This window comes from Myxine glutinosa, chromosome 4 (assembly GCF_964187855.1).
Source record: "Myxine glutinosa chromosome 4, kmMyxGlut1.1, whole genome shotgun sequence".
NCBI classification, from domain to species: domain Eukaryota; kingdom Metazoa; phylum Chordata; class Myxini; order Myxiniformes; family Myxinidae; genus Myxine; species Myxine glutinosa.
In genome coordinates this window covers 25,281,193-25,302,238 of record NC_136264.1, presented here as the reverse complement: position 1 = coordinate 25,302,238, position 21,046 = coordinate 25,281,193, and the positions used below count along the sequence as shown (strand labels likewise).

General features: G+C 46.0%; 1 protein-coding gene across 6 annotated transcripts in view; it reads right to left on the bottom strand.

Annotated features, from left to right (window-relative positions):
* LOC137424504 (pleckstrin homology domain-containing family G member 5) overlaps window positions 1-21,046 on the bottom strand; it is a 143,020-nt gene that overhangs the window by 10,994 nt on the left and 110,980 nt on the right. For all 6 annotated transcript variants that reach the window (XM_068112012.2, XM_068112013.2, XM_068112016.2 and 3 more), the window contains 6 exons: window positions 14,204-14,350; window positions 13,953-14,090; window positions 12,786-12,896; window positions 12,421-12,553; window positions 6,398-6,513; window positions 2,447-2,544 (listed from right to left, as the gene is read on the bottom strand). In XM_068112012.2, coding sequence (XP_067968113.2) covers window positions 2,447-2,544; window positions 6,398-6,513; window positions 12,421-12,553; window positions 12,786-12,896; window positions 13,953-14,090; window positions 14,204-14,350 — 743 coding nt within the window. The remainder of the gene's footprint in view (window positions 1-2,446; window positions 2,545-6,397; window positions 6,514-12,420; window positions 12,554-12,785; window positions 12,897-13,952; window positions 14,091-14,203; window positions 14,351-21,046) is intronic.

Genomic DNA, 21,046 nt, shown 5'->3' with positions numbered 1-21,046 from the left:
AATGGTGTCTTGACGCACCATGGATGAATGCAAGATCAAATAGCCCAAAGGTGAGCAAGCTGCAAACTGAAATATTGACACGACTTAATTTATACGAAAGGCTACATATCATTTTAATGTGTTACAGTTTCTGAAGGAGTTTTGAATCCCTGTCAAGGTATGCTGAAACAAAGAGTGAGTGTGTGTGTGTGTGTATGTTCGGCTTAACGTCACCCCAACCACTCAAAGCTTCCTCCTCACACATTCCTCTCAGCTTCCCCCTCATCCCACACCTTCACAGCACCCCTGCCCACCTCATCCTGCATGTCATATCCCCCCCTCCCCCGGCCTCTCTGTCCCACACTCTCCCAGTCTCCCCTGCATCCTGCACCCTCCAAGCCCCCCCCCCTCTGCATCCTGCACCCTCCAAGCCCCCCACCCCTCCACATCCTGCACCCTTCAAGCCTCCCTCCCATCCTGCACCCTCCAAGCCTCCCCCCATCCTGCACCGACCAAGCCTCCCCCCATCCTGCACACTCCCAGCCCCCCCCTGCATCCTGCACCCTCCAAGCCCCTCCCTTCGCATCCTGCACCCTCCAAGCCTCCCCAATCCTGCACCCTCCAACCCCACCCTTCGCATCCTGCAGCATCCAAGCCTCCCCAATCCTGCACCCTCCAAGCCCCCCCCCCTCTGCATCCTGCACCCTCCAAGCCTCCCCCATCCTGCACACTCCAAGTGCCCCCCTCTGCATCCTGCACCCTCCCAACTCCTCCCTTCACATCCTGCACCATCCAAGCCCCCCCTTTCGCATCCTGCACCCTCCAAGCCCCCCCTCTGCATCCTGCACCCTCCAAGCCGCCCCCCCCGTTGCATCCTGCACACTCCAAGCCCCCCCCCCCCCCCCAGCCCTGACACTAATTCTGCAACAGGACCGAATGCCATTAACTCACGTGTCCTAAAATCCTGCTCTCGCACATCCCCTCTCTGCCCTTTTCACCCTATCATTTGCCCTCGGTAAATCTTCCATCTGCTTGGAAATCTGAATCTGAAATCGAAGGTGGATACTGCCAACATTACAAAATTACATATACATGGTGCAAAAACAGATCACCTTAACTACAGAAATATTCGCTTATTTCCAATCATCAGCAAGGTCGTGGAATCCATCATCGCAGTTGACCTGAAATACTTCCTTTTCTCCAACAATGTCATCTCAGATCACTAATTTCGTTTCAGACGAGATCACACCACCTTGGAATGCTGCTCCTACTCACCCAACAATGGATGGAGACCCTCAATGTCAGACATGAGATCAGGGCCATCTCTCTGGACATGTGTCGAGCTTTCGGTAGTCTGGTTCTCCAAACTCTCTGCCGATGGCATCGAAGGATAACTTCCGCACATGGCTTACTGACTTCCTCTACTCTCATAGCCAATGTGAGGCTCTCAAAGGGATCCTTTCTTCTCCTCTCCCTGTCAAGGCTGGAATGCCCCAAGGCAGTGTTCTGGGTCCAGTCCTATTCCTGATCTTCATCCACAATCTCTCTGACTCCCTGGAAAATCCTCTTTATCTCGTTGCTGATGGCTCCACCCTCTGTCGTGACATCCCTCTTCCTTCACATAGACAGGCAGCAGCCTCTTCCCTCTCTTCAGACATTGATAAAATTACAAGATGGTGAAACATTTGGAACATGTCTTTCAATCCTGACAAATCTCACACTCTCACTATCTCTCTCCGAAAGGGCCGTCTGGCAAACTCCACGATCTACTTTCTTAACAATCCTCTTGAATAAATGCAGTCATCCAAACTCTTGGACCTCACTATTAGCCATGTTCTTTCTTGGGCAAACCACATTTCTAAATTGGCCATCAAAGCCAGCTGCCAACTGGGCGTCCTCTGCCAAACAAAGTCCTTCTTTGGCACACCTGTGCTCTTATCCATCTACAAGGCCTTCATCCACAGCTCGATGGACAACTGCTCTCCCCTCTAGGCTGGTGCCCTTGACTCGCATCTTGCTCTGTTTGACGCTATGGAAACCAAGGGCTTCAATATCACTGGAATCTCGCCAAATTAAGCTGAGTAATGGGTCTATCAATTTGTAATGGCAGACAGGTATTTGCAACCGTGGTCTCCGTCTTATAAGGCCTCCGTCAACCTCCCCTGGCCAACCCCTCAAGCCCAACTGCTTTCAAATTTTCAGTTTTTCCTTCTTGAAAGTTTCCTTCTGTATTCATCTTGTCCAACCCGTGTCCTCTACTCCTCATTCTTACCTGCATCCCTCAAATTGTTTGTCTTTCTCCGCCTACTTGGTGCCTCGGCCTTGCTGTTGCTGCTGCCCCTTTCTTTCTGTTGTTGCGTCTGTTCTGTTTCAGCCTGATGCATTCTGTGTTTTAGTTCTTCCCCAGGCTTTGACTTTGCATTAAAAAAAACAACATGGCTGTGTTGCTATGAGGGCTCCATCTCACATGTTGTAGGTGAGTGCAGTTGTAGAAACACGTCCAAAGCTAGGATCACTGTCACTTGAGTTTTCAAGAGCCGCAGACCTGGTCGTAGCGAGACCAACCTGCAAACAAGGGAACAAATGCCATCATGGGACGCTTGTGACCGGAGCGAGATCACCCAATCATGCGAACGAATAAATGGACGAGTGTTTTTGTTCAGTTCACTGGGGCAAATTGAGTACCAGTTCACTGGGGCAAATTGAGTACCAGTTCACTGGGGCAAATTGAGTACCAGTTCACTGGGGAAAATTGAGTACCAGTTCACTGGGGAAAATTGAGTACCAGTTCACTGGGGCAAATTGAGTATCAGTTCACTGGGGCAAATTGAGTACCAGTTCACTGGGGCAAATTGAGTACCAGTTCACTGGGGCAAATTGAGTACCAGTTCACTGGGGCAAATTGAGTACCAATTCACTGGGGCAAATTGAGTACCAGTTCAACAACAACAACAACAACAACATGCATTTTAAAGGCCATTTTCCCTACTAGAGCGGGGGTTAGCCTTGTGGTCTCCATGACAATCTTCTCCATTTTGCCCTATTTTCTGCATCTCTCCTTGTTAACCCCCTTGCCCGCATTTCTTCTTCCACCATCTTTAGCCAAGTCTTTCTCGGTCTTCCCCGTCCTCTACTTCCTTCTACATTCATTTCCATCACTCTTCTCAACCAGTCACTTTCATCCTTCCTCAACACATGACCAAACCATCTCAACCTGTTCCTCTTCACAGCATCAATCACAGGCTCTATTCCCATCATCTTTCACAATTCATCATTTGTCTTCCTCTCTCTCAACGATACTCCGCACATACATCGAACCATTCGCATTTCCAGCCTTTCCAACCTTCATTGCTGCTCTACGTTCATTACCCATGTCTCGCTCCCATAAATCATAACACTTCTCACACATGCAGCATACACCTTTCCCTTCAGCTTCAACGACACTCCCCTCATCATCAGCACGCCACTCAGTTCCCGAAACTTCTTCCATGCACATCTCACTCCAGCAACCGTTGCCGAGTCTGATCCACCTTCTCCATTCAGCATGTCTCCAAGGTAGCAAAATGTTTTCACACCTTCCAGCTTCATGCCGTCTCCAAGATCCAACTCAACATTTCCTCCATCTGCAGCTCCCTCTGTGCACACCTTACATTTGAATGTAGCTGCCACACTGGTTAATGACCCTCTCAGACCACTACATTTTGATGAACCCACTCAGCGCACATTGTACATTGAATGGAGTTCACTCCGACACCCTTCCTGCACACAGCACATGGCCACTTCCCAGTTCTTTCCACCTCCCCACATGCTTTACCACTTGCCATCACCTTCGTCTTTCCGATATTCACCTTCAGACCTTTTGTCTCCATACATTCCTTCCACTTGTTCATCTTTTCCTTCAGTCCATCCATACTTTTCGCAATCAACACCAGATCATCTGCATACATCAACTCCCACGGTAAACCCTCCTTTCCGTTCTGAGCCAGCACCTCCATCACAGCTACAAATAGTAGTGGACTTCGTACCGACCCCTGATGCACTGCCACCTTCACCTCAAACTCACCACTGTTCCCGTCCTTCGTCCTTACAGCTGTGCGCGCTCTTTTGTACATTGCCATCACTACTCTGATCAACCATTCCTCCACTCCTAACTTCCTCAATGCCCATGTCAATACTTTGCGTGGAACCCTATCGAATGCTTTCTCCAGATCAACAAACCCAAGAAACAACTTCTTCCTCTTCTCCATGTACTTCTCCTGCAACTGCCTCACAATGAAAAGCGCGTCTGTCGTTCCTCTTCCTGGCATAAATCCAAACTGCATTTCGTCGATCTTCACTTTCTTCCTTATCCTCCTCTCCAACACCCTTTCCAATACCTTCATTCCATGCTCCAATAACTTTATCGCTCGGTACGAGCCACACTCCAGAGGGTCACCTTTCCCCTTGTATAGAGGGGAAAGGGCAAATTGAGTACCAGTTCACTGGGGCAAATTGAGTACCAGTTCACTGGGGCAAATTGAGTACCAGTTCACTGGGGCAAATCGAGTACCAGCTCACTGGGGCAAATTGAGTACCAGTTCACTGGGGCAAATCGAGTACCAGTTCACTGGGGCAAATTGAGTACCAGTTCACTGGGGCAAATTGAGTACCAGTTCACTGGGGCAAATTGAGTACCAGTTCACTGGGGCAAATCGAGTACCAGCTCACTGGGGCAAATCGAGTACCAGTTCACTGGGGCAAATTGAGTACCAGTTCACTGGGGCAAATTGAGTACCAGTTCACTGGGGCAAATCGAGTACCAGCTCACTGGGGCAAATTGAGTACCAGTTCACTGGGGCAAATTGAGTACCAGTGCACTGGGGCAAATTGAGTACCAGTTCACTGGGGCAAATTGAGTACCAGTTCACTGGGGCAAATGGAGTACCAGTTCACTGGGGCAAATCGAGTACCAGCTCACTGGGGCAAATTGAGTACCAGTTCACTGGGGCAAATCGAGTACCAGCTCACTGGGGCAAATTGAGTACCAGTTCACTGGGACAAATTGAGTACCAGTGCACTGGGGCAAATTGAGTACCAGTTCACTGGGGCAAATTGAGTACCAGTTCACTGGGGCAAATTGAGTACCAGCTCACTGGGGCAAATTGAGTACCAGCTCACTGGGGCAAATTGAGTACCAGCTCACTGGGGCAAATTGAGTACCAGCTCACTGGGGCAAATTGAGTACCAGCTCACTGGGGCAAATTGAGTACCAGCTCACTGGTAATTCCCTGCGTGTCAAGAGGGGACTAACAGGGGTGGCGGCAGGAAGGGCATTCGGCCATAAAACATTGCTTCAAAAAGGGGAGCACGGTGCCCGACAAGGCCAACCCCCACTCTGCGAGGAAAAATGGCCTCCAAAGGTGGTTCTTTTTTTTTTCTTCTAATAACCAGGTGGTTACAAAGTACAACTCGCAATAAGAGACATTCTAGGATTTCATGCGGAAGGGGCAAATAAGAAGATATGCTTACATCACATTTAAATTAACATTATATTTTTACTGAATAACATTATAACTGCAGACAGGACAGCCAGCTTCACCGCCGTGACGAAGTGTCCCCTGTTCACACGAGACCAGAATGGTGGGGGCTGGAAGAAGCTCAGAATTAGCATACTCATCTTGAAGCTATCGAGTAGAGGTTGGATTCCCTGACCAATCAGGTGATTTACAGGCAGGATGTTGCATCGATGAGTATGGTAGGCCAACATTTGAAAAGGCTGTTTAGTGAGCTGTCCCATCTGTTAGCATTTGCTTGTGCACATTAAAGATCCCCCACTGCATTTTTGAAAAGAGTAGGCCAATGCGTCTTAGTACTTGGGCAAAATTCCCAATTCTTATCCCTCCATACCTACCTGAAATTATTCAACTAACGTTCAGATGCTACACACATAAGAAGAAAGGAGGAGGAAGAAGAAGAAGATGGAGACCCCATCTTCACTTGAGGTGAACTACATCAGTTAATTTAATCAGTTTCACCAACTGCCGGCTCCGAGATTCAGCTCGGAAATTGATACAGTTCGGAAATTTGGAGTGTTGAGAGGGCAGGCAGAAAATAAATAAATAATAACTTCTAAATGGTGGTTTCGTATTCCTCAGGGTCTACCATTAAAATTTTGGCCACTAATTGTAGAAATAAATCCAACAACAGCATTAGATATTCCCCGATGCTAGGGAGAGGCTTAATTAAGTGGCAAATTTAATCAGCGCTAACCATGGATCCAATATTGTATAACAGCCCCAAGACTTTGCTGTATCAATGTCAGACCGCCATCTTGACCGGTACATAAAACGGTTTTAATGGAATTTTTTAGTTGGAACGTATTTGATGTTATTATCCATTTAGACTTGGTGAATGCTGTGGTGAATATTGAGAAACCGACCTGTGCGTTGATGAGTGCCTCCTGCCAGTCCTGACTGCAGCTTGCACTACTACCCTGAAGAGCCACTGCCGTAGACACCGTGTTAAATTCGTTCAGGCACACCACCAGGAATGCACCTGGATGCACACGCATGGCCTGGGTTCATGTTTCATGTTCATTCAATTACGTTTTCAACACCCTTACTGTACTGCGGCATAATCTCCCACCACTCCGCACATATCATTACCTTTGAAATCGAAGATGGATGGGGGTCATGCTTTCACCCCCTGTATGTTTGTATGTCTGTCTGTGAGTACGATCTCTCAAAAGGTTATGGATGGATACAGACAAAATTTGGACGACAGGTTGGGTGTCTGACAAGGACGAATTGATAAGATTTTAGTGAAAATTTGGATACATATACGAGAAGTAAAAACCAAAATTTAAGTGATTCTTCACCATTGAGACAAAGGGCCAAAAACGATATATCAAAAATTTTTTTTTAAATCACGATATTTCAAAAATTTGTGGGGGAGTTATGATAAAACTTGAGTTGGGTAGGTGACAAGAACAAACTGATTCGATTTTGGTTTCAGGTCCAGATGCAGATCCGGCCTATCAGTGGGATACAAAACGTGAACTGTTTATCCTGGCGGAGGTATGCTCTCCAACTAGTGCTGTTCCAGTTGCATTTTGAACAAGAAAAAGAACAATCAGAGATTGCAAACCCTCGCCAGGATGTATTTTCAGTGGTTTTTAAGGCTTTTATGTTAAAACAAATATGGCGGCTGAACCACGTGACTGATGACGTCATCATTATTTTTTTCTAAACTAATTTATTCCTAGATTATGCTCAAGAAATTTCATCTTGATCAGATGAGGTTTTGTACTTGTCGAATTATGACGTCATAATGGAGGCACCTATGACATCATTAACATATTTTATTCCCCATGGAGAGTTCTTTACAATGAGCCATGTCTCAATTTTTTCTATTCAGTGCTTTCGGAGATATAGAGATGCAAAGTTTTTCGGTTTTTACAAGATGGCGACCGAACCACGTGACCGATGACGTCACCATTTTTTTTTTCTCCACCACTTTATGCAGACATGGCGCTCAATAAATTTCATCTTGATCGGATGAGGTTTTGTACTTGTCGAATTATGACGTCATAATGGAGGCACCTATGACATCATCATTAACGTATTTTATTCCCCATGGAGAGTTCTTTACAATGAGCCATGTCTCAATTTTTTCTATTCAGCACTTTCGGAGATATAGAGATGCAAAGTTTTTCGGTTTTTCCAAGATGGCGACCGAACCACGCGACCGATGACGTCACCATTTTTTTTTTCTCCACCACTTTATGCCGACATGGCGCTCAATAAATTTCATCTTGATTGTATGGTTTTGTACTTGTCGAATTATGACGTCATAATGGAGGCACCTATGACATCATCATTAACGTATTTTATTCCCCATGGAGAGTTCTTTACAATGAGCCATGTCTCATTTTTTTTCTATTCAGCGCTTTCCGAGATATAGAGGTGCAAAGTTTTTACATTTTCCCAAGATGGCGGCCGAACCACGTGACCTATGACGTCATAATTATCGTTTAAAAATTCTGCAGGTGGAGTTGCACCTCTGGTGAAAATTTCCTGTCAATCGGACCAACGTTTGCCGAGAAAATCATATTTATTCTGTGCGGACAAACAAACAAACAGACGGACTCAAATGCAATACCCTCTCCTCCGGCGAGGGTAATGATGGGCGCACAAAACCTCCATCCACCCAATTCCTATGACCGTATATTCAACAATGCCATGCTCATCCAGATGGTCAGATCCACAGCAGGAAGCATCACAAAGACTTGTAAATGATCACAAAACGAAGTAGAAAGCATCTCAAAATGCAAGGCCCGTCTGCATCCACTTTGCACTTGAACTAAATTTGACGCAAAAAGAACAGCTGAAAATATTTTAAAATTTAATTTGAGAATAATAAAGGTTTGTTGAAAATTTGATGACAAAAAGCTCAAATGGTAACTAAAGAAACACGGAAGCGATCACAAAATCCGGCCATCTTGCGCTGCGTGGTGGACGGGCTAATGAGGCCTATTGTTACTTCCTGTGACTTTGCCCTTTGGCATTTTGCCCCAATTATTAATGAGTGTTCTCCATATTATTTTATCTATATTATAATAGCCGTAGATGATTCTGTCTGTCTGTCTGTCTATCTGTTGGGTGTCTGTCCGGGGTGTGGCTTACTCGGTTTGCAGAGTAGCTCCACCCATAGCTCCACCCATTCTGGGAGTGGCTATAAACAAATATCCACCATTTTATTAACTCGCATAGCTTTGAGTCCTGTTTTGTAGGCCCGTGGTGTCTTGCTCTCCCCCAGTTTTATTTCAAATCAAATTCGATAAATCATTTCATTTTTCACAGTCGCTAACATAGTTTTAGACTCGGTTGAAAAAAAACGGGAAGAAAATCCGATGAAAGTTGCCGTTTATAGAACGAAATGAATTCTCAAAGGCCTGTAACTTCAAGGCCATTGAGTCTCTCTCACGCCTTTATCTCCAATCTAACTCACCATATGATTTCATTTTTATCGATGGTTTTACTTTTAGACTCGGTGTCAGCAATAATTGAGAACAATCCCCACACGCGGGAAAATGCAGAGATATATTTTTTAAAATCGCGTCATGGTGTATCATACACCGCCCAACATGACACCGCCGGCAATGTGTCGATATATATTAAAAATTCGCTTTTGCTTTTCCGTTATGATATATTACTATTTCGTTTGATGATAGTCGTCACAAAAACGTCAACAATGATGCCGACATATATTTCTTCGTTTTTATTTCATTCAACATATTAGCCGGAAGTAAAATATGTTTCAGGAAATTACCGAGAGATATTTCTTCGTTTTTTTTATTAGTTATGTGCGCATACACTTTAAATAGGTTTATTTGAAATCTTTAATTTTCCACAAACATTCCACACACGCGGGAAAATGCAGAGATATATTTTTTAAAATCGCGTCATGGTGTATCATACACCGCCCAACATGACACCGACGGCAATGTGTCGATATCTATTTTAAATTCGATATATCATTTCATTTTTCACAGTCGCTAACATAGTTTTAGACTCGGTTGAAAAAAAACGAGAAGAAAATCCGATGAAAGTTGCCGTTTATAGAACGAAATGAATTCTCAAATGCCTGTAACTTCAAGGCCATTGAGTCTCTCTCACGCCTTTATCTCCAATATAACTCACCATATGATTTCATTTTTATCGATGGTTTTAGAGTCGGTGTCAGCAATAATTGAGAACATTCCACACACGCGGGAAAATGCAGATATATATTTTAAAATCGCGTCATGGTGTATCATACACCGCCTAACATGACACCGACGGCAACGTGTCGATACATATTAAAAATTCGATATATCATTTCATTTTTCACAGTCGCTAACATAGTTTTCGACTCGGTTGAAAAAAAACGGGAAGGAAATCCAATGAAAGTTGCCGTTTATAGAACGAAATGAATTCTCAAACGCCTGTAACTTCAACTTCAAGGCCATTGAGTCTCTCTCACGCCTTTATCTCCAATCTAACTCACCATATGATTTCATTTTTATCGATGGTTTTGGACTCGGTGTCAGCAATAATTGAGAACATTCCACACACGCGGGAAAATGCAGAGATATATTTTTAAAAATCGCGTCATGGTGTATCATACACCGCCCAACATGACACCGACGGCAACGTGTCGATATATATTAAAAATTCGCTTTTGCTTTTCCGTTAAGATATATTACTTTTTCGTTTGATGACAGTCGTCACAAAAACGTCAACAATGATGCCGACATATATTTCTTCGTTTTTATTTAATTCAACATTATTAGCCGGAAGTAAAATATGTTTCAGGAAATTACCGAGAGATATTTCTTCGTTTTTTAAAATTAGTTATGTGCGAATACACTTTAAATAGGTTTATTTGAAATCTTTAATTTTCCACAATATAATTTACTTGCCATTTATCATTTGATGATTACGAGACAAATTCCTCTTGAGGATCGTGACAATTCATGCGCTGCGTGGAAACTTCTATTTCCAAAATGAATGAGACGATCGATGAAGAACGCAGACTTGAACAGGATGCAGCAAGAAAACGAATGAGACGGGCGAACGAGTCCATCGACGAACGTCAATGCAAACTTGCGGGGTCACCCGTGGGAATCCCACGGGCATGGATGTGTGTGACATTTCGACATATTGAGTTAGATGCTGCACATTCATTTTTACAAAATGGTTACTGGCAAGTCATCAGATCCAGAAATGGTGTAAAAACCACCGTTTAGAGGCCATTTTTCCCCGCAAAGCGGGGGTTGGCCTTTTCGGGGACCGTGGTAGTTGTTGTTTTTTTGTCCCCTTTTTGAAGCAATGTTTTACGGCCGGATGCCCTTCCTGACGCCAACCCTTTTTGCCGCCTTCAACGACAAACAGGGAATTACCAGTGAACTGGTACTCAATTAGCCGACCTCGGAAGGATGACAGGCTGAGTCAACCCCCCTGGCATTAATTCGGCGATCGACCGAGATTCGAACCCAGGATCCTAAGCCGGCACCCTAGCCGCTAGCCCAACACCAGAAATGGTGTCATGAACACAATTTATTTACGCACAAGCACAAAAGCAAGACGGGCCGATTTCCGATTCCGACGGGCCGACGGGCGAGACGGGCCGATTTCCGATTCCGACGGGCCGATTTGGAGCAAGAAAAAGAACGAGACGGGAGAAAAAGGAGAGAAACGAGACGGGGAAAGCCGATTGGAGAGGCGAGTGAGGCGCGATTGGAGAGGAGTGTGAGGCGCGATTGGAGAGGAGTGTGAGGCACGATTGGAGAGGAGTGTGAGGCGTGATTGGAGAGGAGTGTGAGGCACGATTGGAGAGGAGTGATTGGAGGGGAGTGTGAGGCACGATTGGAGAGGAGTGTGAGGCACGATTGGAGAGGAGTGTGAGGCGCGATTGGAGAGGAGTGTGAGGCGCGATTGGAGAGGAGTGTGAGGCGCGATTGGAGAGGCGTGTGAAGGATTGGAGAGGAGAGGAGTGTGAGGGATTGGAGAGGTGAGGGATTGGAAAGGAGAGGGATGTGAGGGTTTGGAGAGGAGAGGAGTGCTAGGTGGAGAGAGGAGAGTGTCAGGTGGAGACAGGAGAGTGTCAGGTGGAGACAGGAGAGTGTCAGGTGGAGAGGAGTGAGGGGTCACATATTATGTGAAATAACTAAATTCACACCATTTCTGGATCTGATGACTTGCCAGTAACCATTTTGTAAAAATGAATGTGCAGCATATAACTCAATATGTCGAAATGTCACACACATCCATGCCCGTGGGATTCCCACGGGTGACCCCGCTAGTTTCATAATAATTCACCAAATGTTTGTCTGTCTGTCTGTTCCCAGGTACCGCAAAAACGGCTCAACCGATCGCAACGAAATTTTGGGTGGGTATTCCTGGGACCCCTGGGAGTAAAATAGGCTCGGTTGTTTTTCCAATTTTTTTTTCCAATTTTCCAGTTTTTACAAACATGATGGAATAATATTTACCGATATGAACAGTGATGCGGCTTTTATTGAAATTCTGCAAATAGTTTAGTTTTTGATGATTTGTGTGCGATATGATTTAACGGATGTTTATATGAATCGTTTAAAATAAAAAAGCCTTCAATTTCTGATATTTGCCTTTTCATTTGGGCCTCCCAATTGAAGCCCCGCCCATAGGGCGGGTACCGTTGCTAGTTATCATAATAAAGGTTTGTTAAAAATTTGAGGACAAAATCCCAAATGGTTAAACAAAAGTTATTGCCTGGACAGACACACTGACACATATAGAAGCAATATTGCAAAACCCCATCTGCTGCTGGCACAGAGGACGGGATAATTAGACGCACTTCTCTCGAGTGCGTCTAAGTGGAGGGGGGGGGGGGGGGGGAACACATGTCACAATTGTGTCTCGATGAAAGTTTCAAGCTCACCAGGATCTCGAAGCTCACGAAATACAAGTCGGTCTAAAGGAAGGGGAGGTCGGATGATCTTCGTCTTCTCACCCTTTCTTGTCGGTTTGGTGATGAGGAGCAGGTCAGAGAAAAGCAAACAGTGAACATCAACCTTCGCGTGACAGGTGGAGAGGAAAGAGTGGGAATTGAGAGGGATAAGGACGAGAGCATTTGGAATATTTCCACTTGTGTATGAGAGCTCTAGGGTTGACTGAGGGCGTTCACTCACTGAGTGCACAGAGAGCGGTGCTGTGCTTATGTGAAAGGGTAATTCGACCATTGACTCATATACCTCGTGTTTTGGACAATAATTTTCCTTTGCCCAATTCCTTCTTTACATTCACCTTGTCTCGACCGTCCCGTAACTTCAGACCACTTTCATACAGAAGGGATCGCGAAGTTTCTGAGCCCAGCACAGGAAGAGAAAGGTCCAGCTGAGAAAATTCCATGAGGATCTACAACACACACACACACACACACACACACACACACACACACACACACACACACACACACACACACACACACAATCTGTATCAAGGAAATGCCAATCTAAAGCATCTTCACACACAACTGCAGAATTGAAAGAATTAGTAACCGAGCTGCACTGAGACATATAATAGTTAACACTAATTTGATAAGAAAACAAGACAAAGCATTTAATGCAAGTCTCGTCGGTGCTATAGTATACATATTGAAGTAAATCTGAGAATGAATGATCTATATTAGAGTAGATCTGCACGCAGACTCTCACACTAACGGGTTCACAATAGTCTCTGCAGTCCCTTTGGGAATCGATTTGGGAAAGGATAATAGACTATATCCCGACCCCCTTCACCCCTCACCGCACTCCTACCCCCTTCCCCATGACCCCACCATTGAAAATGGGATTTAAAGTCTGAGCTGTTTTTTTGGTAGGAATTGTTGAAAATAGAACCAACTCAGCCAATCAGAGCATTATCTCCACCACACCATATTAATCTTACTATAATTCACCAAATGTTTGTCTGTCTGTTCCCAGGTACCGCAAAAACGGCTCAACCGATCGCAACAAAATTTTGGGTGGTTTATCCTGGGACCCCCCTGGAGTAAAATAAGCTAATTATTTTTCCAATTTTCCAAACACGATGGAATGATATTTACCGATATGAACAGTGACGTGGCTTTTATTGAAATTCTACAAATACTGTTTCGATTTTGATGATTTGCATGTGATATGATTTAACGGATGTTTATATAACTCGTTTAGAATAAAAAAAAGCCTTCAATTTCTGATATTTTGCCTTTTCATTTGGGCCTCCCAATTGAAGCCCCGCCCATATGGCGGGTACCGTTGCCCGTTTGTTTAATACAAAGTTAAGGCTCATGGAAGATCTTTGCGCTATGCACGCTGGGTAATAAAGATTGCACAAATACAGTCCAGATTCCATGAGCTCGTTCCCATATTGCATCGGCATCCACATACAGACACAAACCAAGGGGGAGTTAATTTGTTTTGTTGCATCGCTCACCCGATCAATCTCCTCGGAGCCGGATTCAACCACCTCGTAGCCTTCGATCCAATCGAGCACCGCCTCCATCCGCTGCTGTTGCTGTTGTCGTAGCATCTCATTGTTCACCCAAGTGATGAACACCTCCACTTCTTTCACCTACAAACACCAAAAGCCAATCACTCTGCTCGACAACAACCGTGGTGTCCTCGGCCCGTTTCCGCAAGTCACAAAGGATAGCATACAGATAGTCATGCTATGTGAGCAGCTACCAGAGCAGAGAGAATTGGGCAGTCCTCTTCACGACTCTTCTTCAGCACAGCATTGAGCAGCAGAGGGTACTTGGTGAGACGTTGGTGTGGCGCTGCCAGCATGTCATTCAACTTCAACCGACTGCACTGCTTCTGGCTTTCGGCCCACTGGACACAATATGGCTCAGTTTTTCCTCCAGCACATAATCACATGCACTTCAAGTTACCATTTCATCCAAAAGGTACTTTGGTAACACTAACAAGTCTTACGCTGATGAGGATTACAGCTTATAAAAGCAGGCAACAACAAAAATGGTCTGCCACGTGTGTTGTTGTCACAGCTTCACACACCACCAGGTGCTGCGGCTCCAATCCGTCCTCAATAAAATACTTTCTAAAACCGTCAGGGTTTTGCTCGACAATGTAGGGCCTGCGTTGAAATATTTCATGCAAGTTCATCCAATCGGTTTCAAAAGAAGTTATTTATCTGCACTCCAGGAGTTAATCCACCAAAGCGAAATCGATGGTGCATCATCGTAAATCCCCACTATTTCCACCTAAAGTTGAAAGATGGCAAAAGGTTCCACCAGGCATGACCCAGTATGAAAGTTTGAGGTTTTTTTGTGTTTCGACTCCTATGACCCACTCCTGGTGCATGAACCAGGGGTCAAATCCCAAAAAATCGTTATATACTGTATTTCATACATCCCCCAATGTTGATTCCATATAGAAAGTTTCATTTAACCGGAACGGCACTCTTCAACGTCGCGACGTGAACCGATATGCCTCCACCCACATTATTACATCATTATACATACTGGTATGATGATGAATATCGGTTTTAGGCAGAGAGGAGCTCTCAGCCCACTCGTGTTTATCATGATGATGGAGCTGCTAAGCAGGAAGGTGAACCTGAGGGGTATTTTGGGAAAGATGTTGAATGCGGACGATCTGATTGTTGCGGTAGAGAGTGGATGAGAGAAGGAGGAAGTACTGGGAAGCTTGGGCTGAAGATGAGTCCAGAAGACTGAGGTGATGTGGGTCAGCCAGCAGAGAAAATAAATGAACATCAGGTTAGAAGGAAAGGAGATCATACAGGGAAATAGGTTTGACTATCTGGGGGGAACAGTGACCAGGGATGGTAAGTCCGAGGCTGAGGTGCGGAGGAGGATTCAGGTGGGTGTGAATGCGTGGAGGAGGTTTGAGGGTGTAATGGCAGACAAAGATTTCAAAGAACTTGAAAGGAAGGTTCTGATGTCGTGTGTAAGGAGGGACTGTGGGTGAGATGGGAGCAGTGGCACAGTTAGTGTTTGTGGAGCCCGGGGCCAAAAGTCAATACTATCGCCCCATGGGCACTGGCATCAGGAATTTTTATTGGGGGGCCATATAAGCGAGCCCGAAGCTTCTACATCGGGCTCAGCTGCAGAGCTAAGCTCCCCTACTCTTTCAGAAGATCATTGTGGGATCTTCAACGTCGGCCAACTAATAGGACACCAAGTTTAACGTCCATCCAAGGAAAAACACACATTGATGAATCACCCCGACTGTGAAACAACAGGATGACAGTTTGGATGTAGCTGGGTTGGGATTCAAACCCAGGCTAGACGGCTTAGAAGCGAGTGTGCGTACTTCAAGGCCATCCTGCCAGCCCAACACACTTGCTGAGGCCCCTCACCATGTTTACCCTTCTGTCCAGACCCCTCAAGTGCCAGCGCCTTCTTCACTTTTTTCCCTCACTCGCCTTTCCTCACTATACGTCATAAGTCAAACGTCATGGCATAAATTGTGTGTACATGTGGGCAAGGATTAAAGAAACTCGACCATGAAAGAGAGAAAAAAAAATTAAGGTCACAAGTGACTTATTAGCAATAAAAAATCAAGATTTCAAATTTAGTACTAAATTACCATTCAGAGTGTAGAATCAGAATTCAATACAAAAGAAAACAGAAAGAAATATGTTAAAGTACTAAAAAATAGAATATTCAGCATATATGTACATTTGCATTTACTTGGTTACCATGGCAAAATCAACTTTAATTTCCTTGGTTACTGGTTACCATGTTACTGGTTACAACTGTTACTGTTACTGGTTACTGGTTACAACTTGGTTACCATGGCAAAATCAACCAAAAAAAGATTTTTAAAATCTCAACTCAGAAAAAAAACAAAAAAAAACAAAACATATTTCCTTCTCTGCTCTAATTCGTTTATTCGTTGTCCTTATTTGTTCGTTCGTTCTTCGATGACGTTGTTCGTGATCACGTGATCACGTTGTTAAAAATGTTTAAACTTTCCCCTGAAGAACTGTATTCTGTCGTATATTATAACACCTTTTTCTTCTTCTTCTATAAAAGGATGCTTTCGACTTACTCACCAAATCTATTCATTCCAAAAAAATTTTCCATCTCTTACAGTTCCTCTTCCATACATTCCCTAAACTCTCCTGCTCTCCACCCCCCCTCCAGCGTCCTCAAACGTATTTTTGACTCGAAGGTTTCAAGAAACTCATTTTGCAATAAATGTTCGTTTCCCATTAATCGTACACTTTTCAAAATCCAATCTCACCCCTCCCCTCCAAATCTTCCCCATCACCCCTTCCCTCCAAAACTTCCCCATCACCCCTCCCCTCCAAAACCTCCCCATCACCCCTCCCCTCCAAAACTTCCCCATCACTCCTCCCCTCCAAATCTCCCCCCCTTGCCCCTCCCCTCCAAATCTTCCCCATCACCCCTTCCCTCCAAAACGTCCCCATCACCCCTCCCCTCCAAAACCTCCCCATCACCCCTCCCCTCCAAAACTTCCCCATCACTCCTCCCCTCCAAATCTACCCCCTTGCCCCTCCCCTCCAAATCTTCCCCATCACCCATCTCTTTCAAATCTCCCCCCTTGCCCCTCCCCTCCAAATCTTCCCCATCACCCCTTCCCTCCAAAACGTCCCCATCACCCCTTCCCCCAAAACATCCCTATCACCCCTCTCCTCCAAATCTACCCCCTTGCCCCTCCCCTCCAAATCTTCCCCAACACCCATCTCTTTCAAATATTCCCCCTTGCCCCTCCCCTCCAAACCTTCCCCATCACCCATCCCTTTCAAATCTTCCCCCTTGCCCCTCCCCTCCAAATCTTCCCCATCCCCCCTTCCCTCCAAAACTTCCCCATCACCCCTCCCCTCCAAATCTACCCCTCACCCCTCCCCTCCAAATCATCCCCATCACCCATCCTTTTCAAATCTCCCCTCTTTCCCCTTCCCTCCTAAACTCCCCCCACACCCCTCCCCTCCGAGACTCTCCCTCGCTCCTCCCCTCCTAGACTCCCCTCTCACCCCTCCTCCTCAAAGCATCCTCCCCGCTTCTTCCCCCTTCCAACTTTCACCTTCATCTCCCCCAACCTTCTGCCTCGCTCTTCCCCCTCCTCAAATAACACCTCACTGTGCCTCACCCAATCACCATCAAACCTTTTGTCTGCCCCATTCTTCCCTTTCTCCAAGCTATTCTGAAATCTCTGACACACCTTCAACAGCTCTCCCTACCTCTTCCTCCTCTTCCACATCTTACCCCCCCTCCCCCCCCCCCCCGTTCTGTATCCGATGCTCCCCGTTCCTCTTCATTAACGGTATGGACCTCAAACATCCGGGGCCTTCGCTCAAACTTGACTGATCTCTCCATACAGGATGCTTCTGACAAACCAGACGTGATCTGCTTAACAGAAACTTTCCTCCTTCATGATGTCTCTGATTCCTTGGTATCTCTCCCAGGTTACTCCCTCCTCCGGTATGATAGACCTGAGCCTCGTCCTGGAGGTGGGGTTGCTATCTTTATAAAAAAAACTCTCTTCCTCACTCGCCCTGCACTGCCCTCTCTCCACCTCACCCCCAGGAATACCTTTGGCTGCGGCTTCCCCTTCGCTCCCACCTTTTGTTCATATGTGTGTTGTACCGTCCACCAAACAGTGATGACTCCATCTACATCTCGCTGTCTGATAATATGGACCAACTTCTATCTACCCATCCCAACTCTCTCTTCCTCATATGTGGTGATTTCAATAATTGTCACCATGCCAGTTGGCTGGGTGTGGGTACCTCTCTCACCAGCCATGGCTCTTCAGCAAAGGACTTCTGCGACTCACTGGGACTGACACAATCTGTCAATTTCCCGACCCGGATCTCAGTCAACGGAGCATCTTCTCTTCTGGACTTGTTTTGACTAACTTCCCTGAAAATGTCTGCTGCTCTTCTTCTGCTCCAATCGGCTTATCTGATCATGTGCTTGTTAAAGTGGACATCTCTCTGACCATTCTCAGAGAGCCTCCTCAGCGTCGACGAGTCTGGCATTTCACTCAAGCCAACTGGCACGGTCTTCAAGCAGCCATCAATCATCTGGACTGGTCTCCCATCTCTACCACCTCTGACATCAACTCATCCTGGGAATTCTTCTAAAGTAAATTGCTCTCTCTCTCATGCACAGATTTATCCCATCTCGTCTTCAGTTGTCATACCCTTCCTCCCGTCCATGGTACACGGAATCTTGTGGTGAGGCTGTTGCCCAGAAACAACTTGCTTTCATCTCCTGGAAAGCAAATCCAACGGAAGGAAATCTCATTTCCTTTCACAAAGCCCGAAACAAGTGTGTATCCACCCTCAGGAGAGCCAGGAAACAATATCTCTCCGTTCTCAAGACCGAACTCTCTTATCTGTCTCCCTCTTCCAAATCCTGGTGGCGTCTGGTCAAATCTGTTTCTGGTGTTTGTTCCCCCTCCATCCCCTCCCTCACCTCAAACGGCTACACGGCTGACTCTGCACGTGAAAAAGCTGAATGCCTCAACTCTGTGTTTGCCTCTAAATCTTGTGTCCCAAAGCCATCCCTCTCTTTACCCACCGTACCCAGTCATACCCAGCTGCTCCTGGACTCTGTGTCCTTTCCTCCTGACAAGGTGGAAAAGTTTCTGTCAACCCTCGACTCTGATTCTGCAACTGGACCTGACGGCATCAGCCCACGGGTCCTAAAATTCTGTTCTTCCGCTCTTTCAATCCCTCTCTCTGTTCTCTTCACCCTCCCTTTTGCTCAAGGTCATCTGCCATCTGCTTGGAAATCAGCCAACATCACCGCTTTGCACAAAAAAGGTGCAAAAACAGATCCTAGCAACTACAGACCAATCAGCCTTGTCCCAATTATCAGCAACGTCATGGAATCCGTCATTGCTTCAGATAGGAAATCTTTCCTCTTCTCCAATGGCTTGATCTCTGATCATCAATTTGGTTTCAGACCTGGTCACTCTTCTCTGGACATGCTGCTTCTGCTTTCTCAACAATGGATGGAGGTCCTCAATGCCAAACAGGAAATTAGAGCTGTCTCCCTTGACATATCACGTGCCTTCGATACGGTCTGGCACCCCGCTCTGCTCACCAAACTCTCCTCCTTTGGTATCCATGGAAATCTCCATGCATGGCTGGCGGACTTCCTCTCTAGTCGTAGTCAACGCGTCGCCCTGAATGGGTTTCTCTCATCTCCTCTTCCTGTTCAGGCTGGAGTTCCCCAAGGCAGTGTTCTGGGCCCTGTGCTTTCTCTGGTCTTCATCAATGATCTCTCTGACTCTCTTGAAAATCCTCTCTATCTCTTTGCTGATGACTCTACTCTCTGTCGCTCCATTCCTCATCCCTCAGATCGGCAGACTGCAGCCTCCTCACTCTCTGCAGACCTGGACAAAATCACAGACTGGGCAAACAAGTGGAACATGTCTTTCAATCCTGACAAATCTCACACTCTTACGATGTCTCTCCAAAAAGACCGACTGGACAACCCTCCCATCCACTTTCTGAATAATCCTCTCCAAGAAGTTCTGTCACTCAAGCTTTTGGGTCTCACTATGTGCCATGATCTTTCCTGGGAAAACAACATTTCAAATCTGGCCTCCAAAGCCAATCGCCGACTGGGCATCCTCCGTCATGCGAAGTCCTTCCTTGGCACACCTGAGCTCCTCACCACATACAAGGCTTTCATCCGCAGCTCAATGGAATACTGCTCTCCCCTCTGAGCTGGTGCTCCTGCCTCTCACTTAGCTCGTCTTCACGCTGTTGAAACCAAAGCGTTCAAAATCATTGGAATCTCCCGCGATTAAGCTAACTCCAAGTGCCTTTCACTCACTCACCGCAGGCAGGTGGGTGGTCTTTCCGTCTTCTACCGACTCCTCTCTGGCCTTGCGCCCCCCAGCCCCCCCCCCCAGCTCTCTCTGGGCTCTGTCCTCCAAATATTCCTACAGGTCGCACAAGATCTGCCTGCAAACCTCTTATGGTTAAACTGCCAAAATCAATACTCTCTGCTCACCTTCACTCCTTCATTCCTCTTTTCTCCCGCCTCTGGAACAAACTCCCTCACTCTCTTCAATCCCGCTCCACCCTCCATGTCTTTAAAACAGCTGTTCACCACCATCTCTTATCTTCCCCCATCCAAAACCTTGATCTTTTCTACCCCCGCTAATTTCACCTCAAATCCACTTTTTTGAAATACCAACTTCTGTCTTGGAAGTCCTTGGTGTCCTTGTGTTTTATACTTCTCCCACCCCCCCCCCATTCCCACGCCTCCTCCCCCCAAGCCCTCTCCCTGCTCTCAAATGTTATGTTTGTGTGCTTCCCCTTCTCTCCCCATCTTGTCTTCCACTCCCTCTTTTTATATATTTTGTTTGTCTGGTGGATTTGTTTGTGAAATAAATGTTAGCTCTTTCACGAGCGTCAATTCAGTATCCAAAAAAAAAAAAAAAACTCCTCCTCCGCACCTCAGCCTCGGACTTACCATCCCTGGTCACTGTTCCCCCCAGATAGTCAAACCTATTTCCCTGTATGATCTCCTTTCCTTCTAACCCGATTCTAAACAT